Source organism: Macadamia integrifolia, chromosome 14, assembly GCF_013358625.1.
Source record: "Macadamia integrifolia cultivar HAES 741 chromosome 14, SCU_Mint_v3, whole genome shotgun sequence".
In the NCBI taxonomy this organism is placed as follows: domain Eukaryota; kingdom Viridiplantae; phylum Streptophyta; class Magnoliopsida; order Proteales; family Proteaceae; genus Macadamia; species Macadamia integrifolia.
This window is the reverse complement of record NC_056570.1, coordinates 27,010,024-27,032,517: the sequence shown is the minus strand read 5'-3', so window position 1 is coordinate 27,032,517 and position 22,494 is coordinate 27,010,024. Positions and strand designations below refer to the sequence as shown.

Below are 22,494 nucleotides of genomic sequence, written 5' to 3'. Positions count from 1 at the left end.
TTTGAGAACAGCCATTGAAGCTTTTATCTTGACTGGGCATGAAGTGCCATTTTTTTTAAACCTAATTAGAAGACTCATTAAAACCTGATTAAAGTAAGTACAAAGAACAGCTAAAAATGGCTAGACTGAATGTATATATGTTACAAAAAAATCTATACATAAGATGTTGTTATTTTAGTGTTGGTGGAAATGATTTGTAGTTCAATACATCACAAACAATTCACAAAACCAAGACTGGGATGGCACCAGAGGAATGAGAAGTTTCCCATACTTCAATTCCCTCAACACCTTCTCTGCTAACAAATAGCCTCTCCCCACCACCTTCCATCCTTTTGATAACCCCTCTCTCTGCATCCTCAGCCTTATCCACATAATTCCTCCTATACATCCCTCCTTCCCTCACCCAATTCCTCTTTCTCTCTTCTTCTTCTTCTCCTTCTCCTTCTCCTTCTCCTCCTTCTCCTTCTCCTTCTCCTTCTTCTCGTTCTTCTTTTTCCTCCACAGGCGACCACACCTCTAACCCTGCTTCCCTCCCCACGAACACTTGCTTCCTATAGCAATGGATCACGCTACACCCACCCCCCGTTGCCGCTCCCGCTCCAGATTTCATCCAACTAGGATTCTGGTCCTCCAAGTAGACCCAGGGATCGTCCCCGAGTTTCCGTAGATCCGCGACCCCAACGTCCCCCGATTTCGAACACACCTTGAACAGGGCCGACTCGTCGACGTCCACGTCAGCCAACGCGTCACCGAACCTGCTTTTCCTGCCCGAGCCCGGTTCGCTCGTCTCCCAGATCACCTTACCGGACGTCGGGTCCCAAAGCCTAATGTAACCTGCGAACCCAAAAGCGCCCGCGCTCACCGCGCTCCCGACCAGGAGACCAGGATCCCTTAGCCACGTCAGCTTACCGGGAACCATCGCCTTAGCGGAGCTCCCGGTCTGACGGCCAATCTCTAAGGCCACCTGGAGCGTTGACTTGTCAACAGAGAGAACACAGTTCTCCTTGTGTTGGCACTCGAAGGATGCGAAGACGGAAGTGCGCGAATCGGCGATGGCGCTTACTCTGGCCTTATAAATCCGGGGATCGGACGAGTCCGTCCACTGGACCGATCCGACTCGGCAGGATCGGGAGAAGTCGTAGAAGTGGAGGCCAGCGGCAGTTTTGGAGCCGACGGCGGCAACTTCCGACCAGACGCGGCGGACCGCGTTGATGTCTTCGAGGTGGGTCCGTAGGGTCCCCGAGTGTAAAAGGTTCCAGTCGTAGGCGGAGATCTGGCCTCCGTGGGCAATCCAGACGGAGCCATCGCCGGCGGAGGCGGTGAAGGAGGAAGGGATGCCATCGGCGGCTGGGCGGATGGTGGAGACGAGGGTGGCGTCGATGCCGAGGAAGGGAGGGGGATTCATGGCGTACCTGAGGTGGGATTCGATGCCGTAATAGAGGGCTTCATCGACGAGCTCTTGCTTGGAGAAGGAACGGGCGGCGGAGGCAGGAAGACGGCTGGACCGGAGAAGGGATAGGAGGACGGAGAAGATCTCGGGATCTCGATCTATGAAGATCGGATCTTCGTCGCCGCCATCGTTGTCCCGGGCCGAAAGGGCTGAGAGGAGTGAGTCAGGGCCGCCAGCTCGGATCGTCGAGAGGGTTGTCTCGAAGAGTTTGCCACCGACGTTAAGCTTGATACGATCATCCTGGACCCCTTCCATAACTGGCAGAGAAAGAAATTGAGTCAACAACGAGGGAGAGACAGACGAGTCGTGGAAGAGATTTATCTCAGGAAGAGAGAACTGGGGAGGTAACGGTTCTGCACCAGAGCCAGGTCTCACGAATTGAAATTCCATTGTGATTTTCCACCTTCTTTCATCTTATGGGGTTGGGTGACTTGGATCATGGATTCACGTTGATACAACAAACGAGGTCAGAGTCGCCAGACCGACCGACCGACCGCGGGGTTGGACTTCAAAAGTGAGGGGCGTGGGCTTTTCTTGGCTTCACATGAAACAATTATCTCTACTATCAATATCAACCTTAAGTAACTCATCTTCAATTCTTATACTATTTGATTAAAGAATGAGGAAAGTAAATCTGAATTTTTTTTCTTCTGATGGTGAAAGGCTTTAACTGAAGTTGCACAGATGTTTTGTTGAGATACTTAGTGACATGATGGGAAGTAAGATAAAACTTTTAATGATAGAATAAAATTGGGTGAGAGAATACTATCCGATAATGCACCGTGCATATTAACATCCACGGCCAATGAAAAGCATGCACGAGCATCTTCAGCATGAAATATGATTATTTCACACCCGTTGTGTCTTAACACAGATACAAGCTCTTGGCATTCTTTCCTTCAATAAAACTTTAAGAAATAATTTCGGTTGAGGTGTTTTGTTTATTGCTGTTGATTTAAAACTTTGCTTTTGACATTTAGAATATGATAAAAATAAAATAGGGATAAAATTTTGGGTTAATGAAACTACGTCCTTTTGACCTTATTTAGAGGTAGCCAAATCTCTACTCGTTGATTTAGGATTTTTTTTTTTTTTTAGGTTTTTCTAATCTATCTTCCTCATTCAATACCTTTTGACCTAATTTAGAGGTAACCAACCTCTACTAGTTAGAGCATTTGTTTGTTTTTAAGAATTTCAAGTCTATCTTCCTCATTCATTATGTCTTGTTAATTAAGTAATACAACTCATTTAAATATTACAACCCCACGTACAATAACTTACTCCACTACCCATTTACTTAACTATAATCACTACTAACATTTCCTACCCCAAAAAAACTAATAACCCACCTTTCAATTACAACTTCATGTAACAACCCTCCCATGCAATAAGTAACCGGCCCCACTCCCATGCAAATAACCTTGTCTACCATGCACGTTTGCTGACTAAGCACCTTGACATGGGATAGGTTCCTCGTGTTGCCAATGTGGGGACTGGGGAGGAATGGTCAATGTATCATCCACATTGACCCACATGGTAAGAATAGGAAAGAAAATGACGAAAAATAATCCCACGTGAGAGGCAAATAGTACCCTGGCTGGAAAATTTTAAACTTGGATTATAATAAATGACCTGTTTGAGATTTTCAGGGAAAATTGCTTTTAAGAATGGGCCAAAAAACTACCAAGGACAGAAGTCTTCCAACTCTAGTCAAAATTACAAAAGCCCAAGAAAACAACTTGAAATGGTATTGAAGGGGAATTCTATTACAGGAAGAAAAGAAAAATAGGCATTGTAATACATACACCAATCATTTCTTTACATGGGCAATTTGAAAAATTGCAGCTGAACATGGTTTACCCTTTTCTAGCTGCAATGCCCTTCTATACTCCCCTTGGTCAGCTCATCTCTCTCTCTCTCTCTCTCTCTCTCTCTCTCTCTCTCTCTCTCTCTCTCTGTGTACAACTTTACAGTCCCTCTGATATTTACAAATTAAACTTAAAACCCTGATTGATACTGGCACAGGTGAATATTTCAGGTGTGCCAGGCGGAAAAAGCCTACAAAATCCATTGGAATTCCATTTCTCTTTTAACTGAAACGATCCACCCTGCATGACTGAAACCAAACTCAATGGAGTGCATCCACGCATCAGTCGTAAGGCAAGGACCTTACATAGGAATACACACCCCTCAAATTGGAAATGCTATACAAAATCCATTCTTGCTGCTGATAACGGCAGCACACCTCCACCCGGGCCTGCTAACAGAGATCAATTGAACCATTAGATTACTTGGCATCTTCTAATCAAATCTCGCAAAACATTTCAAGCATTAACAAGAATAACATGGGAAGACCAAACCTCAGACCAATCAATTTAGCAAAGTTCTACACTTGTATCTCTTAACATGACTACAACACAACTCAGATTAACTAATACATAACCTACCAACCAGAAACAATAAAAGGATAAAAGACTCGGCAGATATCAATGTAAAACCAAGAGCATTATGGTTAAGAAACATTGCATAAAAAAATCTGGGCCTCACATTATGCAATAAAAAGTAATAGTTCCTTAGAGCTCCCACATCCCCACCCAAGTGGTTTTCTTCATGTGGACAGCATGCTCCATTAAGATTTAACTGCTAACCATATTATGGCTTTCTTTATGTGGTCTATCACTTGGTCATATATTCCCTTAAGGCATAGGTTTCACTTTTGAGTATAGAAAATATGAGATCAAAACCTTACCAGTCCTGGTGTTATACCCGATTATAGTTGAATCATTCCTGGCCACTCATTTGCAAGTCAAAGGCAACGCAAGCAGCCTAAGACCAGGCAGAAGTGCTCAACTGTAGCACAACAAAACCAGCCACCTAATGGGCCACCATCAGATACTACATAGCTTCCAAGGTTATTGATGCTTTGGTGAAAACTGAGAGGACAAATGGAGCTTCTTCCCCAGGGTGGATGGTTGTTGGAACTATTGTGTAACCTTTGGGATCAGGATCTAGAACCATTTCACATGAAATTTCACGAGAATTTACGTAGTCTGTCCCACCAACTGATTCATGCAAGTAAATGTTGTATGCAGCGCGACGACCGCGTGTCTTCAGTATCCTCATTCCAATGTAGAACATCATTGAATCATGACTGGATTGATAATTTCTGAAACCAGCTGTCTTTCTTGAGAAACTCACCCCCTGGCCATAAGAAATGAAATTCATTAGTTGTCTCTGCACAAAAAGGGGTACATATACAAAGTAAAATATTATAACGCTATTAAGTATAATTGAGTTAATGTAATGAAGTAAATTATTATAACGCTATTAAGTATACTTGAGTTAATGTAATGAACACATGAATTGGAAATGATGCTTCTGGCCCCGAAGCTCTCAGCCTAAACTGCGGGTTTTGATGCCATGAGTCATAATCTTGGCAACCACCAGCGCTGTAACCACGCCACTGCCCATGGACAGAATAATGCATCTCTGGGGGATAGATCCGACAAACATATATTGATCTGAAGTGAATCTGAAAATCTTGCCATGACATCCAGAATATACCATCTTTTGACTGTCCAACAGAAACAGGCAAACTGTCAGGGGATAAAAAAAGGAGAATGACAACGCATGCAACTAAACTCAACTCAAACAAAGGCCTTCCCCAACTGCATGGCATTGGCTACATGGATCCTATTTCACCATCATAACATGATACAACTTCGTAAAGATACAATTAAGAACACAGGTTGCAATATATATGTACCCATAAACAATGTTTTAAGTATCCTTCGATACTTACCAACACGTATCGTATCTTTAAGGCACCAAAACAATACTTATTAATTAAGAAAATTGTATCCAACTGTATCAGTCGATATGACCCGACACGGGTCTACATGGCTCAATAATCAATACACTTGATAGTCGATACTCACATTACAGATACATTGCTTCGTTTTTGTTGTTTTTTTTTTTTTGGGTATTGTGTGTATGTTCAACATGTACACAATATCATCTTCCTTTACCTGAGACCACTTCCAACTCTAACGTTGAACCAGCCCACAACATACTATTAATACATGTAAGAAAACCTCATGGTACTTTGTTCTCCTTCTAATACATGATAAATTACATATTGCTTATTTATAGTTTACTATGGTCAAATTTAGTTTGCAATACTTGGATTTCTGTGCATTTCTTGACCATTCCATATGTAACTTTAATGTATCTTGCATCTCTCCGACATGATACGATAAAGTATGATACGTATCTTAAAATCACCCTTCCGATATGATACCCCATACCAACATAAAAATCCTTGCCCATAAGGATGCAATAAAAACGTCATCAAGTGTCGACAAATTTTAGTCAAATTATCAAATATTTCAGCTTTGGTCCACTTGTACTTCAATCAAATCACTGAAAATGATAAACAGAAATACAATAATGGATACCACAACCAATATAAAAATCCTTGCCCATAAGGATGCAATAAAAACGTCATCAAGTGTCGACAAATTTTAGTCAAATTATCAAATATTTCAGCTTTGGTCCACTTGTACTTCAATCAAATCACTGAAAATGATAAACAGAAATACAATAATGGATACCACAACCAATATAAAAATCCTTGCCCATAAGGATGCAATAAAAACGTTGTACTTCAATCAAATCACTGAAAACGATAAACAGAAATACAAAAATGGATACCACATACCAATATAAAAATCCTTGCCCATAAGGATGCAATAAAAACGTCATCAAGTGTCGAAAAATTTTAGCCAAATTATCAAAATATTTCAGTTTTGGTCCAAGTGTACTTCAATCAAATCACTGAAAATCATAAACAGATACAAAAATGGAAGCATGACATCCATAAAGGAAAAATAAGGCAAAAAGACAAGAAGAATAAGAACCTGAGGGACATGCTTCAGCTTGTACTTCATCCTATCAGTCCATTCAGATGATGAATCAGACCAAGGGCCACTCCACTCAACTTCATTTGCCCATGGATTCTGGATCTGAATAAGTTTGTAGCCATCCACCTCCCTTACCTGGAAGACAAACCACACAAATTAGTAATGATGATAGGTAATTTCCAACTAGAATTTATTACCACATAAATGTAGATAAATCCAAACAAGAGCTACATTTTATTTTACCTGTAATAACGAGTACGCATGCCCCTGGACAATGCCACTGGATGAAATGTGCACATCTGAACCAGATGGACTGCCAGCACCGAGTAGAAAACCCTCCTGTTTGAAGCGCAGTAATTGAGACCAGAGTCTCCCACTTGCGAGATCAATCTGGGCTTGTGCACTCCTCAGATCAATCTCCTCACCAGCCCCTCCAGTGAGGTCCACAAGAGCATCTTGTACAAGTCCACCTTCAAGTGCCTCATAAGAGCCATGCAGCTTGGCATATGCCTTCTCCAAAATAGAAACCCAGAGTTCATTCCTCTTCCTACTAGTAGCAAATGCTGGTTTTCCAGGTGACTCGCAAGGAATCCAATCATCAACAACAACAGGGACCCATTCACCCTACAAAATAGATCACAAAAAAGATAGGCAGAAAAAATTACTAAACAGACCAACAAGAACAACAACCAAATGACTGCCAGGTAAAGCAAAGCACAAAGTTGTGCTCATCAGCATCCAATGATGGGGAAATTTTTAGGCTCCAGATTGATGAGTGCTCAATAGGTGACCCAGGAACTTTGGTGTTGGATGCTTTTCTATAAGAAAGAGAAAAAGGATAGAAGTATTTGCAGCTAATTCAAGTCACACTGAAATGAGGCTTTAACCACCCACCCTCCCCCCCTCTTCATTCATATCAGCACAAACTCAATAGAAAGATCTTGAGTGGCCTTCAACCACCCTCCAGCTTCTTTGCTTCCACAATACACCCATTTGGCATCATAGGGAGTCAAATTCCAAAGAGTGGATCCCATTTCACCCTTCTAAAGCTTAGCTTGTCTTGTTAGAGCTGAGGATAGAAGGATAAACTCTTGAGAAGATGGTCGAGAAGAACATCCCCCTGATGCGGATCCGGGTTTCAAAACGGGAATTGGATCGCTTATGGGCCCAACCAATCAATTAAAATCCAAGCACAATAAATCAATGACAAAACGGTAAATAATCTTAAGTTAACTTTAAACAGGCTTTTATTTTGGCCCAAAATAAAACCAACAAATCTAACCCAAAAGAAAATAATCCAAATCTACAGTTCTCATTCATTTCAGCACATTGAAATTGTCAAAGGCCCAAAAGTGCAGAAATTGCCAAAATAGTAAAAATTGACAATTTCAGTGAAACTATTGTTTCATTTTGGCATTGGAAAAAAAAAAAAACATTTTTCAGCTGAAAGGAAATTGAATATGCAACTATGGTGTTAAGAACTGTAAGGCTGTAAGCAATCATGTTTAGAGGGATATTGTCCTCATTTTCTCAGTACAGCCCTAATAGATCACAACAGATTTTCTATCTGTTTTTGCTTGAATGCCATTTCTACAATCCTGATTCCAAGCCCCAGCTCCAGTTTTCCTTATTTTTTGTGAGAACGCCTGACACTACCACCACAAATTTTCTCCATCATAGGAAGTACCCACACAGCTATCACCTCCATTTAATAAAAATAAATAAATAAAAAAAAAACCAGTAAATCAAAAGGGAAAAATTGAGCACATGCTTGGAATGCCTCGACTTATTACCTGAATACAGAAGCGAACAGTATAAATTCCTTCATCATTGAACTCTGGCGTAATAATTACTTCAGATATTCGCGAAACCTCAGTTAAAACAGCAACAGCACTCAAGAACCAGCAGTCACCCAGTCGGCCCTGTATGTTAGAAAATGTGCCACTTAAAGGAGCAGAAAGGAATTTGCAGGTTATCATTCAATTTTTAAATTGGACTGATAAAGCACATATGACTAGAGGAACAAGTTCCAAAGGCATAATAAAAGAAAATCCAGGCATACCTGACAAACATCAGATGGATTTGCAATCCCAGAAAATAAGCATGGGCGAGAATCTACATGGTTCTCTTTAACTAGCTCAGTGGGCCTCATCCACTTAGAAACAACCTAGCATGGAACAACAAAACAAGGTTTAAGAAGATCTGAATAACAGTATTGAACAGCAATAAACGAGTCAGAGAAACTAACCTGCAACTTTGAAGGAGGATTTTCTAGGTCCACAAATAAAGATTGATCAGTAGGAGGAAATTCTTGGTCTGTGAAGTGAGCTTCACCTCTCGCAGAGAGAGCTTCCCTAATGGCCATTTCAATGGATCGCATCCGTTGATTGATTTCTTCTTGTGTTTCCATCCTAGGTTTCCTTAATTTTCTGGCAAAAGAATCCATATCAATTGCCACTCCTTCACGTCCTGATCTTCTTTTCCTACCACTTGAATACTGCCCATCCCAATCTACATCATCCCTATCATATAGATCAACATCTGCAGGATCACTTTCCCACTCATCAACCTATGCAGGAAACAGCAACTAGTCAATAGTGCTAGCAACAAGACACAAAAACAAATGTTTTTGGGCACCTCAAACGCCAACAGAGAAAATTTATTTCAAGAAACACCAAACAAGAGATTAAAAGGCTATGATTTGAAATAGGAATAATGGATGCATACTCTGGTAGGTGAATCGGCCCACTGCCAACTATCTTCTGGAAGATCAATCATGTTGTAATCAAATGAGCTTGTAGCAGAGTGGACAGCCGCAATCTCATCTTCTGTCAAACACCTTCCCCACAAGAAAGTATCCATAATGTGCATCTTAGAATCGGCTCCTTCACTATCTGATCTTCCAAATGCATCCAAATCTGTTGGTGGTCTAATGCCAATCCAAACTTCCGTTCCTTGTTCCCAAATGCCAGTGCCCACATGCAGTGGTAATCCACTCTGGAATCCATCATAACCCCCATCTAGATAGCAAGTGGCCTCACCTACATCAGCATCAATGGTCACAGTCACGATATGCCACCTGCATTGCATTTAGAGCAGACCTAGTTAGGTAGGAATCCCACCAAAACCAACAGGAAATTATGTCAACAGTGTGTATCCAAGAGTCATATGGTCAAACCAATGAAAAGCTCAATGAGAAGGAATGAAACCCTGATGAGATGTTAATGTTTGACAGAAGACACTACAAACCTTCCATCTGCAATACATGTAGCACCAATGTTCCAGTCCTTGGCAACAGTACTTTGATTATCGCCTTTGGTAACTAGCCTGAGCCCAACTTGTCCAGCCTCAATGCCTTGTTCTGAACCAGCCACCAGGATTTCCCAGCAAACTCTCCTCTGGAATTCTGTACCCAAAAGACAAACTGGCCCAGAATCTGGCTGGATCATTACTGCAAATGAGAAAGTAACCTTTTGAGACCGACAAATGCTAGGGTCAATCTGGCCGCAGTGTCTGCCACCAGCTTGTGGTTCATCATCAAGAATACATATAGCGCCAGGAACTCCCGTCTGTGGCCAAAAAGATAAATATACATAAGCTTAATATAATGAATTACAAAAATATGCAGCTTAATAGCAGCAAAAGACACAACAATGACTTATTTTGGTTAAATAAAATAACTGCAAAATCAAGAACTTTAATTGGAAAAAAAAAAAAAAAAAGGAGAGAGCGAAAAATAGTCAGTAGATTTGTGAGCATCATCTGAACGCCCATGCTCAACCAAATCTGGGTTCCAACTAAGCTGCCGCATTGAAACTATTAAGATAGTTGTCAAGGTGCCTATGCGGCCAAGACGTTGGAGGTCCACCTAAGCGCTTCGGGGACAAGGTGGCCCATGTAGGCGTTGCCTAGGCATCATAGTATTCTTTTAATGTAACAGTATAACTCTAGTAAAGCTAATACATGAATAAATTAACAGCCCTTTACACTTTACAGCAATAGCAAACTCAACCAATATATGTTAATTTAACAGCCTCATTACACTTTACAGCCTAGGCGCCCTGGGCTTGTATGAGTGGTTGTAACCTAGATGCTGCCGTTGAAGGTTATATTCCACAATTGAATTCCATAATCAATGAGTTGCATAATCGTATATCACAGCATTACAAATAAGTAGTAGACAAAATCAAATAGTTGCAGATTGCGTAGTCATATAATCACAAAATGACAATTATATGACTTACACTTACCTTTGCCACCAGTACTGTCACTGCTGACATAGAAGAAGAAGGAAGATGAGAAGAAAAAGGAGGGAAAAAACCCTCAACAGAGCAAAAAATTGTATCAAGCTTTGTAAAGAGGAGGATCTGTAATATAAAACAAGCAGAACAGAGGAAAAAAAATACAACAGAGAATTCGAGGTTGGAACAGAAAAAGAAAAAAAGGGAACAGAGGAAAAAAAAAAAACCGCAGCAGAGAAGTCAAGTTTGGAACAGAAAACAAATGGAACAAAGGAGTAAAACATAGAAAAAATGCAACAGAGGAAAGAACCCTACCAGGAGAAGATTCAAGGTCAAAGTCTATCACTGGAGCCAGGTTTGTGCTCAAATTTTTTCATCACTGCAGTTCCATTCTACAAAAAATAAAGGTGATGTACAGAACTGCAATAACTATAGAGGCATAAAACTTATGAATCATATATGAAATTATGGGAAAAAGTTATCGAAGTCCGCATTAGAAGAGGTTCTAACATATCGGGGAACCAATTCGGATTATGCCTAGGATATCCACAATGGAGGAAGCTCATGGAAAATGCTAGAACCTACAAGAAGAATCTTCATATGGTCTTCATCAACCTAGAAAAGGCCTAATAAGACAGAGTCCCCAGAGAGCTAATCTGGCAAGCATTGGAAAGGAAAGGGGTGTCATTAAAGACATGTATGAGGGCATGTTGACTAGGGTGAGAACTGTGGGAGGTCATGGTTGTGAGTTCCCAATGACAATTGGATTACATCAAGGATCCTCTTTAAGTCCTTATCTATTTACACTCGTCATGGATGATTCATCCAAGAACATTCAAGTGGAGTTTCCATGGTGTATGTTTTTCTCCGATGATATCATTTTAGTGGATGACATAGTGGCAGGGATTAACGCTAAGTTGAAGTTATGAAGATCTACCTTAGAATCAAGAGGTCTTAAGATAAGCAGAACAAAGACGGAGTATATGACGTAAAACTTTAGTCGCTCAAGGACTGATACCAAAGTGGTGAAACTTGAGGAGAGAGACTATGCAAAGCGATTGTTTTAGATATTTGGGGTCAACCATAAACAAGGAAGGCGAGATAGATGAGAATGTTTCTCACAAAATTAAAGTAGGATGAATGAAGTGGAGAGGTGCATTTGGAGTGTTGTGCGAACGACGTATTCCTCTAAAGCTTAAAGGAAAATTCTACAAGACTATCGTAATACCGGCTATGTTGCATGAGGTAGAGTGTTGAGCAGTCAAAAGCGTAACATAGATAAGTTGAGTGTAGTAAAGGTGAGAATGTTGAGATGGACGTGCAAAAAAACTATGAGAGATAGAGTGAGAAACGACAAGGTAAGAACTGATTTGAGAGACTCCAATTCAAGACGAGCTCCTAAAAGGCCACTTAAGGTGGTATGGCCATGTTCAACGGAGACCTTGGGATGCCCATGTAAGGTGTGATCAGATCCAGTTCGAAGGAGCTAGAAGAGCTGTGTGGTAAACCTAAAATGACCATTGATGATTTGGCAAGGAAGGACATGTAATGGCTAGGTCTAGAACCTAGTATGACATCAAACAGAGCCGTTTGCAGAGAAAAGATCCATGCTACCAAGCACATTTAGGTGGGATGTCCCGGAGGTGTTACATTGCTTTGTTTCTTTTCTTTGTCTTTTCCCCATCTATTTATTTTTCCCTATTATCTTATTCTCTGGAAGATCCATGTAGCCAACCCTATTTAGTTAGGAAAAGGCTGAGTTGTTGTTGTTGTTGTCATTGTTGTTGAAGGAAATAGCACTGGAATCGCTGAGCAGGAGCCAGTCACTGGAGCAAGAGATTGTCGAGGGTTTCATTTTCTCCTCTGTTCTACACCTTTCGATTTTGTTGATTTTAAGTAATTCAATGTAATGCATTGTACAAAAGTTATGTACACAAACCCATAGAAAATGTAAGAATGGAATAAATCTCTACATCTTTTATTTATTTATTTATTTATTTTTAAATGATTCAATGCAACACTATACGAAAATTATGTATAGAAGCCTATAGAAATATAAGAAATGGAATAAATCATTAAACGAAAGAAAGCAAAGCCTTGACAATAAGGCGACAGCTCACCTTGCCCTAAAATTGGCTCGGATGCCAAGGAGGCAATGCCTTAACAACTACTATTAAGAGCATAATGAAATGGGTTCCTACGATAGGTCTGAACCCAGCTCCCTCAGAAAATATAAAATACAAAGAGTGGAAGTCATTTATGTCCCAACACCATGAAATAAACCCATTAAGAAACCATTCGGTCCAGTGGGTTTACCCCAACCCATTCCATTGCAAGAAGGCTTGTTTTATTTCCCCCTTGAATCTTCTTCTCCAGCACTGTGCACTTATCTAGTGTAAGGGACTCATCACTTCACTAAATATGTTACATACTATTGAATAATGCATTATTTGTAACAATGGGTTTTAGGGGTTATATTCAAATAGACCCTTAAGCCCTTAGGGACTACTTAGACTACTGTAAGGACCACTTATTTTGCTATAAATAGAGAAGGACTATGCCCATTAAGGCACAAGTTCATATTTCTCCAATTCTTCATGGTATCAAAGCAGGTCTGATCACCAAAAACCCAAACCCATTTTCTCTTGGACTTCAACTCCCTGCGCAAGAAACTACCTGTGCTACCAACCCCTTCGACCTTCATAATCAAGAACCTGCGCATGAACCCTCCCTAACCTTCCCTAACCTTTGCTGCCCACCTTCACGCAGACTTCTAACAGGCTGCTGCCCACCTTCGCAGATCTCCAGCACCTCTTGTGCTACAAGCCTACAGCCCGTCTTCTGCAACCTTCACCACAGTCCACCTTGCTGCAACCCATCTTGCTGAAATCCACCAGTCTTCATCGTATTCTCACCGCAGAACCTTCCATACCTCTCGCCACCTTCGCTACCCCTCCATAACACCGCCAACATCAGCATCTCCATCCTTCTCGCCGCGACCTTCACTGCTCATCCATAACATCGCTGCAGCGACCAGATTCCATCCTCGCGCAACAACCAGCGCTGTATCTGAAATCCTATTCCAATTTGTACTCTACCAGAAATCCTAATTCAACTTTCTCTTTCTTACGTCACTTACCCCCATCCCCCACTTCATTGAAATCCTAATCCAACCCAACTCGATTAACCCAACCCAACTAGGACTAATCCTACACCACTTAGGAATTACCCAACATATGTGCTAGCCTTTTAAAAAAAAAACGACTCCAAGTTCTTTGTAAAGGGGGCAATTTTGCCTCTCTTCCTCAGTTGTGAGTATTCTCTCACTGGGGGCCTTTGTCTTGGCATTGTTTATGCTCGATCTCTATACTTGATTAGCTCTGAATTGGTCGTCCTCCCTCGTGATTGCTTGTTGACTCTGCACCCATGACGTCTAAGGATTCTAGGATATCAGTTACTCAGAAAGTAAGGGATCGTTCCTCTGATCATAATTACCCTCTCATCCCTACTAGCACCATCCAGTTGGATGGGAACAACTATTTGATTTGGTCCCCGTCTGACTACCTATCGATTGCTGGTTGTGGTTATGCTGGAATTCTCACAGGTGATTCAGTATGCCCTCTTACTATAAAACCTGCTCAGGAAAAATGGGATGCTGCCAACTGGATGGTAATGTCTTATCTTATTAATTCAATGCCCTCTTCTATTGCTCGAACATATCTGTTACTTGATTCTGCTGCTAACATTTGGAAAGCCAATAAGGCCACCTATTCCCACGTGGGCAATCATGCCTAATGATTTGAACTGAGGAAGAAGGTTCATCGGGCTACTCAGAAAGAGCTTCTGTTTCTCAATATCTCTATATATGGAATGAGATTAATTATTATGAGACTTATCAACCTGTTTGTGAGACTGATGTTCTTGGGTTTAAGAAGCATGAGGAGCTCCGTGTTTATGATTCTTTGACCGGTCTCAATGTGTAATATGATCAGATTAGGCTAATGTGTTTAATCGTGATCCTTCACCGTCCCTTAAGGAAGCGTATTCCCTCATTCAGGCTGAGGAACAACGTCGATATGAGATGCTACAGCCTCTTTCTGAGGATCGGTCCGCTCTGGTTTCTGCTACTGGTACATGTTAATGGACTACTGCCTCAAATTCTCCCTACAAACCAGTTGGCAAATGTGACTATTGTGGCAAAGAGCGTACACTAGGGAGAGTTGTTGGAAGCTCCATGGACATCCTGTCAACTCTCGTGGGTGTCCTCAGGGTCGTGGGAAGAACACCCAGGAGAATCAGCCATAAACTACAATTGACTCTGATAGCTCCACTACTGCAGGTGCCTCCTTTTCTACTGATGAAATCACTATGCTTCATCATATGTTGACTTAGATGGGATCCTCTACTACTGCTCCTGCCTTCTCTATACCAACAATAACTGCTTCTCCGCCCACTCAAGTACTATATTTTGTGGCCATCAATTCAGGAGCAGGAGGCTCCTATTCAAGGAGAGTCACAATTTCAGCAGAAAACACAGGATGGTCCAATGATATAGGTATTCTCTAAAAAAAAAAGGAGGCCTAAAACTACCACTCATATTACCACTACTACTCTATTGCTTCCTTATCCTGAGTCTTCCCTTCCAGGTATAACCTTTCCCCTCACTTTTGATCAGTCTTTTGGTGTTCCTATTGCTCATCGAAAATGTAATAGGACTTGTACTCAACATCTTATTTCTAACGTGGTGTCATATAATGCTCTCTCCCCATCATATCGTGCATTTGTGTCTTCCTTGTCCTTTTTTTCTATTCCTAAAACATAGAAGAAGGAAAATGCAGAACCTAAGTGGAATAAGGCAACAAATGAGGAGATGAGAGCTCTTCACAAGAATAACGCATGGGATCTAGTTGTTCTTCCCCTGCAAAAGTGACCAATTGATTGCAAATGGGTGTTCATGGTCAAGCATAATGTTGATGGTACTATGGATAGATACAAGGCAAGACTGAGGCAAAGGTTTTACTCAAACTTACAGGATTGACTACCAGGAGACCTTTGCCCCTGTACCAAAAATGAATACAATTCGAGTTATCATTTCCTGTGCAGTGAACTGAGGATGAGGGCTACAACTGGATGTCAAGAGTGCTTTTCTTCATGGATAGCTGACTGAAGAGGTGTATATGGACATTCCACCTGGATACTCTAGTTCAAAAACACAAGGCAAAGTGTGTAGACTGAAGAGAGCTCTGTATGGATTGGAGTAATCTCCCTGGGCATGGTTTGGTTGTATCACAAGGCTATGATAGTTGTTGGCTTTACCCAAAGTAATATTGATCATACACTATTTATTAAAAGGGTGGGTGATTAAATTACTGTGCTGATAGTATATGTGATGATATCGTTGTTACTGGCAGTGATACAGATGAAATCTCTAAGCTCAAGGCCTATTTTGGTAAGGAGATTGAGATCAAGGATCTAGGAAGGCTGAAATACTTTCTAGGCATTGAGGTGGCACATTCAACCAAGGGTATTGTTCTCTCCCAAAGAAAGTATACCTTGGACCTCCTCTTAAAGACTGGTATGTTAGGGTGTAAACCCTTGGATATTCCTATTCAGGCTAAATCTCATCTCAGAAGCAAGGAAGGTGAACATATTGATACAGGTTGGAATCAAAGACTGGTTAGAAGACTCATGTATCTATCCCACACAAGACCAGACATAGCTCATGCAATAAGTTTGGTGAGTCAGTACATTCATGAACCATATTCCTCACATATGGATGCTGTGAAGTGTGAACCGGATCCTTAGGTACTTGAAGACTACACTAGGAAACGGCATTTTATTCTCTCCTATAGATCACATGAGGATTGAAGCATACATTAATGTTAATTGGACAGGTTCCCAGATGATCATTGCACTACTACTGGCTACTGTACATTTGTTAGTGGTAACTTGGTTACGTGGCGCAATAAGAAGCAGCCACTCATGACTAGATCAAGTGCAGAGGCCGAGTTTCGAGCTATGGTGCACAGGATTTGTGAGCTACTTTGGTTGCAAAGTCTCCTTCATGACCTAAGTGTGTCCATTCAGGTGCCGATGTTCCTTATTGTGATAATAAATCAGCCATCAGCATTGCACACAACCCTATTCAACATGACCGCACCAAGCATGTTGAGATCAATAGACATGTCAACAAAGAGAAGCTAGAGCAAAGACTTATCCGTATTACTTTAGTGTGAAATGAAAATCAGTAAGCAGATGTTAGTAGTAAATCTTTTTATTTTATTTTGTCCAAGTTGGGTATGTGTGATATCCATGCACCAACTTGAGGGGGAGTGTTGAATAATGCATTATTGTAATAATGGGTTTTAGGGATTATATTCAAACAGACCCTTAAGCCCTGAAGAACTACTTAGACTACTGTAAGAACTACTGATTTTGCTATAAATAGAGAAAGATTGTGCCCATTAAGGCACAAGTCCATATTTCCCCAATTCTTCACATTCTTAAAAGGGATCCATAACATTCTTCCAATCCCATCTGTAAAAAGAATGATATCAAGACTACACATAGAAGACATATTTCATTCAACTCTATTCCCACATAGACAAAATTAGAGTATCAGTTTGAGGCAATGTTTCTAACAAATAGCATCAGCATTTCAAGTACTACTAAAACATAAAAATTTAATTAATTAATTACAAAAATACAAAAAATAAACTATGTAAAGGATATTAACAAATAATAATTACAAACGTTTTTTCTTAAAATACCACTTGATTATGTACTTGCATGCATCTATGTTCTTTAAGAACTTCTCACATTGATGAATGTATATGACACAGAAAAAAAAAAAAAAATCAAAGAAATTGACTGTTCCACCAAAATAGACATTATGAAAAGTGGGTAATGAAAGAGTTCAATATCATATTCCCAAAGGTTTTTAACTCCTCAGGAGTAGATCTCCTGGAAGCAGAAAAAAATGAACAATTATCTTGGCCAACGCTTTCCAGCAAAAGTTTTTCGAATTGCAATGAAAGAAGACAGAAATATATTTCATCAGATGTACACCTGTGCTTAACAATTTCTAGCAAAAGTTTCGAATTGCTATGAAAGAAGAAAGAAATATCTTTAATCAGATATACACCTGCACCGCCCGACGAGCCAACTGAGCTGTGCGAATGCGACGAGCAATGCTTGAAACCCTCTCTCGAGCAAAAGAGTCATCCAAAACCGAATCACCACCAACAGCACGCACTGCAGCTGCCATGGCTGCAGCCTCCCTACTTCCAACATTTGGAATAGAGGATATAAGAGAAGCTTCAATCTCCTTCCATTTCCGTTCTTCTTTCTCCAACAGTACCTTCCTCCTTTCTTTTCCTTTTCCCTCCTCCTCACGTCGCTGTATTAAAATTTCCTCCTCCATTTCCTTTTCTCTTATGTAACTAAATGTCAATAAGTAAAAAAATGTGTGAGAAACAGATGGATACAGTCCAGCATTCTTTAGAGATACACAAACAGTAATGATCACTAATGTGTGATGAAGTGATATACCTCTCCTGTATTATTTCAAATTGCCTACGGTCTTCAGGCATCCATTTCTTAATCTGTTTGGCACTTAAGTCTGAAAAACCTATGCTATCAAGAAAAAGTCGCAGGCGGACTTCATCCTGCATAAAAAAATGGTAGCCCTTAGGTGGCAATGCAGAAGTAAAAAACGGAGATCTTGTCAGCAAAGCAAATTAGAACTTGTAATCACCTGTACTCTCTCTGCCTTGGCAGTCAAACCAAGCAAAAGAAGCAAATAACCACCAAACTTATCCCACATGTAGACCCATTCTGTATCGATTGCCTCTTCTAAAGCCAGGATACGGGCATGAGCACACATCTCTCTCCAGTGGCCAACATCAGCAGATGATTCACGACGAAATGTCCTTCCTGGTATGACTCTATTAAAGAACAATCCTGCAGCTAATTCCTCATTCCTCAGCCGATCCCTCAATTTCATAACATCTGCTCTAGGGAGCACAAAGTTCCCTGCCCTATCTCGCATGATTGTAGGATCCCCAACCAAAAGAGCAGCTGAACTAGCAGACCTCTGTGGCGCAGAGTAAGTACCAGAGAGAGCATTTCTGGTCTGCAAGGTCATACAGAATGCAAGTTTTGCATTAATTATCAGAATTTCTTACAAACTGATAGAAATAAAAGGGAGAAAAGGTCAATCAAAAACTAAAACAAAATCAGAAAGTTATAATAAACTGCAGTACCTAAGAAGCTATGCAGGCGTACAAAACTAATTTATTTTTTATGAAGGAAGCTAAGCCAATTAGGGTTGAAAATCCTTTCTATCAGAAAGAACTAAAATCTTAACTAAAATCTTGGGTAAAATCACTTGCCTTAAATCAAAAAATTAAACCTAATCAAAGTCTTTTGGAACCAGATATTTCGTTACAAAGAATGTATTCTCTCAATCGCCTATCCAAATATCAACATGTAATCCAATATCTAAGACAACTTTTAAGAATTTCCACTAGAAAGGTTGCAGCATTATGGGGCATAAAACAACAGGGGATCGCCAGAAATGGAAGATATAGCTATTCTAGATGGAAAGGGCTTTCGGAGTATGAGGTAACTGCTCACCAGGGTACTGGAACAGAAGTTACTTTCTCAGAAAGGTCAACATATCAAACTCCTACAGGATTTTATGCTTTAAGCCTTCTACTAATGTTTCATTTGACAATGCAAAAGCAGGTCCATTTTTTACCATCGGTCTATTTCTTACTCTTGCACAGGTACTTTCTCATATTAACTAGCTGAAAGCCCTAAGATCATTGGATCCCATCAATTGTCAAAAAAGATAGAAGACCCCACATATTTCAGAAGAAATTTTACTAAAAAGCCGCAGAAATATAAGTACAATCTTGTCAAAATACCACAATGCAAATTGTACAGATCTCTATTAATAAACTCCATTGAACGTTTCTCAACTATTGCAATAGAAAAAATGGAGGATAGGAAATAATGTCTACAAGCTAAAATAATTCAAAATAGTGGAATCTCTTTTCCCTTGCCAGACAGAAACTGGGGCTTAAAAAGGACTGCCACACAAGAATTTTTTGTTTTTGTAGTAACAGTTTTTCCTTCTACCAAGTCCCACAAAATGACAAGATTATTATTTCATAATAATGGAATCAAAGCCCATTTTTATAATATAGTAACCCTGCACTCACTTTTAAGGCATTTACCATATTTCTTTGGAGCTGGAACTTGATCAGTAGAAATGGATCATGGTCCTCTATCACATGACAACCCAGAGTCAAGCCAAGATCCATCTCTCCTTTCTTAAGGGAGAAGCACGATGCACTCATTAGGGTACTGATGAGCACATTTATGTGTGAAATCTTAAGTAGTAAAGCATGCATTTTACATATTTAGAATGGAGCTACCTTGGGTTTCTCTCCTTTTGCAGATTTAGAATTTTAAAGGCCTTAAGGATTATTGGGCGTTATATCTCCAATTTTACAAAGAGGTTCTGTTTCTTTTCATAGTTGCGAAGAGGACAAAATTCTGAGCAAGATGGACGTGTTGCATTAAAAGTATACATTCGTTTGGTCAACCGTACAAGTGATTATTCTTTTCGGGCCAGAAAAAGAATAATGGATCAGAACTAAACCGAAATGCAAAACCAGCCCGTTTGCAGTTGTCTTAGGTGTACAAGAAATATTCCAAATGCTAACAAGGATCGATGGGCCACACCCTTAAGTGATTGAAGATTCGTTTTTAGTAAAAACTACCTAGTGTAGTTGGTGAGTTGTGGTGTGCAAAATCCCTTGCTTATTAGGAGGTCTCAAGTTCGAACCTCTTGGTTGGTTTTTTTTTTTGGAGAATTTTTTTTGGAAGATTTTCTCTCTCCTACTCATCACAATCGATTCAAGCAAGGAATAGAGGTTGGGCAAGGGGGTTTCTTGCGCAAGAAGAGAGAGAAAAAAAAAAGAAAAAAAAAAAAAGAGAAATAAATCATGTCCACCACATCATCAACAAATATGTCCAAATCCTCCAAGAGAGGAGGTTGTGCGCAAGTTTAAGAAAAAAAAAAAGAGGAAACCAAAATCGTGGGAGATCTCCTCTCCTACTATTCTCTCTTCTCTCTCCTCCACCTCACAATTGTGGGCCCCCCAAAACCTAATCGTTGGTCTCTCTCCCTATGTCTCTATAAATAAAAAAACGTTCAAGGGGAGAGGACAGCTAGTGATTATTTTTTAGCTCTCTTTTCCTCTCTTCTTAGGCGCAATTCAGTTTTAGGGTTTTATCTCTTTCTCTAGTTCTCTTCTCTAGGTTTAGTCTCTTTTAGTTCTTCTTACTTTTTGGTTAAACACTTTTGTAATGGAGTTTTAATTAATGAATATGCAAGTTTTCTTTCATGGTTATGGTTTATGGTATTGTAATTTTAATTCTCTAGTTCAAGGTTTAGATATAGGTGACAAGATCCAAGCTTCGAAGCATCTCCTTTCAAGTTCAAGTTTCTCTTTCAAATTTGTTTTCGCAAGTACGAGCAATTTCAGATTTGGTTTACTCCAGATCTGGATTTTAGTACTGATAGAATTTCATATCTCAATCAAGTTTTCAAGTTCAGGTAGGTAGGCTTCTCATAAGTCTTCTCTCCCCCCCCCCCTCATTCCCTCTCTTGACTACCCTCTCTTTCTTAACTTAGGTTTTTAATTTCAGTCTTTACTTTATTGTTTTCCCTTTCCCCCAAGGTCCTTGGCTAGATGCATGTGTTGGCTTTGCCCCTCTCTAGCTATGGATCATCCTTTTATTGCGTTTATTTTCAGTTATTTACTTTGCCTCCCTTGCCCTAAAGCTAATTAGTGAAGCCCTTGTAAGAGTTACTCTTTAGTCAAGCAGGGAAGCTTGCATTATTTGCAGTGCATCCCTCGGGGCTAAGTAGATAAACCTACTTGTGTGCCTCTCTAGCCTTCGTCCCTTTTTTTCATTTTATTTATTTTATTTCAGCACTTTTACTTTCAGTCATTTACTTTTTATTTGCGAGGTTTGAAGTATTTAAATTCCAAGATGTGTTGGTTATGACACTTTTAGATGCATGTGCTTTAGGGCAGTAGTTAGAAGTAGATCACCAATATCAATCTTTACACTTTCGCATTACTAAAAGAAGCTTAAAAAAAAGTGGCTACTTTCCTTGTGTTCGACCTGTAACCTACACTGATCCGTACGCTTGCAGTTCCTTTTAAATTTCAAACAGGTACATATCTCATCTTACAGTGGGTCCACTATGATATACGTATAGGTTTCTATTATAAAGTAGGAACCTGGATTAATTTGCTAATATATCCATAACTAATGAAAAACACTAAATGGTCTTTAATAACTAGACAAAAGTCAAAAATATTCCTTAACCTATATATTTCCATTGACTGTAATCATGACAAATACTGTTAATTCATTTTAATACAAAGAACTATTAATATATCGTAAAATTTCCGGATATATAAGTGTGATTGTGTGTGTGTGTGTGTGTGTGTGTGTGTGTGTGTGTGTGTGATAGATAGTGAGAAGGTGTAGTATACATCAAGGTAAACAACACAGCCCCCTAGCCAACCACTATGGCATTGCCCCTATGACCACTTTTGTTTTCCATATTGAAAATTGTGACATACTCGCCACATTTCTAAATCATCGCTAACAAAGATATGCATAGTAAAAGAAACAGAACAATCTCGACCACAATTTGAGAAGATACAGGGCAACCAGACAATGCACTGAGTCATTTCAAGCAAGAAGATGTACCTTAGTCGCAGAACGAGCTATTGCCTGAACAACAGTTTCCTTACTTAGAAAATGCACAGCATCTTCCATCATCTAGCAA

At 40.0% G+C, this 22,494-nt stretch overlaps 2 protein-coding genes across 4 annotated transcripts in view; both read right to left on the bottom strand.

The window, feature by feature from the left end:
* Positions 1-109: 109 nt before the first annotated feature.
* LOC122061953 (protein ENDOPLASMIC RETICULUM-ARRESTED PEN3) lies at positions 110-2,039 on the bottom strand. The gene has a single exon (XM_042625547.1). It carries the CDS (start codon positions 1,838-1,840, stop codon positions 221-223), a length of 1,620 nt encoding a protein of 539 aa, XP_042481481.1. The 5' UTR covers positions 1,841-2,039; the 3' UTR covers positions 110-220.
* Positions 2,040-3,195: 1,156 nt separating this feature from the next.
* The window catches only part of LOC122060986 (calpain-type cysteine protease DEK1-like), a 46,551-nt gene continuing 27,252 nt past the window's right edge, over positions 3,196-22,494 (bottom strand). For 2 of the 3 annotated variants that reach the window (XM_042624123.1, XM_042624126.1), the window contains 14 exons: positions 22,416-22,487; positions 18,370-18,747; positions 18,165-18,280; positions 17,758-18,055; positions 9,622-9,941; positions 9,100-9,451; positions 8,621-8,941; positions 8,435-8,539; positions 8,166-8,294; positions 6,616-6,996; positions 6,370-6,507; positions 4,788-5,024; positions 4,200-4,651; positions 3,196-3,707 (listed from right to left, as the gene is read on the bottom strand). In XM_042624123.1, coding sequence (XP_042480057.1) covers positions 4,346-4,651; positions 4,788-5,024; positions 6,370-6,507; positions 6,616-6,996; positions 8,166-8,294; positions 8,435-8,539; positions 8,621-8,941; positions 9,100-9,451; positions 9,622-9,941; positions 17,758-18,055; positions 18,165-18,280; positions 18,370-18,747; positions 22,416-22,487 — 3,153 coding nt within the window. In that variant the 3' untranslated portion in view covers positions 3,196-3,707; positions 4,200-4,345. Of the gene's footprint in view, positions 3,711-4,199; positions 4,652-4,787; positions 5,025-6,369; positions 6,508-6,615; positions 6,997-8,165; positions 8,295-8,434; positions 8,540-8,620; positions 8,942-9,099; positions 9,452-9,621; positions 9,942-17,757; positions 18,056-18,164; positions 18,281-18,369; positions 18,748-22,415; positions 22,488-22,494 lie in introns of all 3 variants that reach the window. The other variant, XM_042624125.1, reaches the window with a different exon arrangement.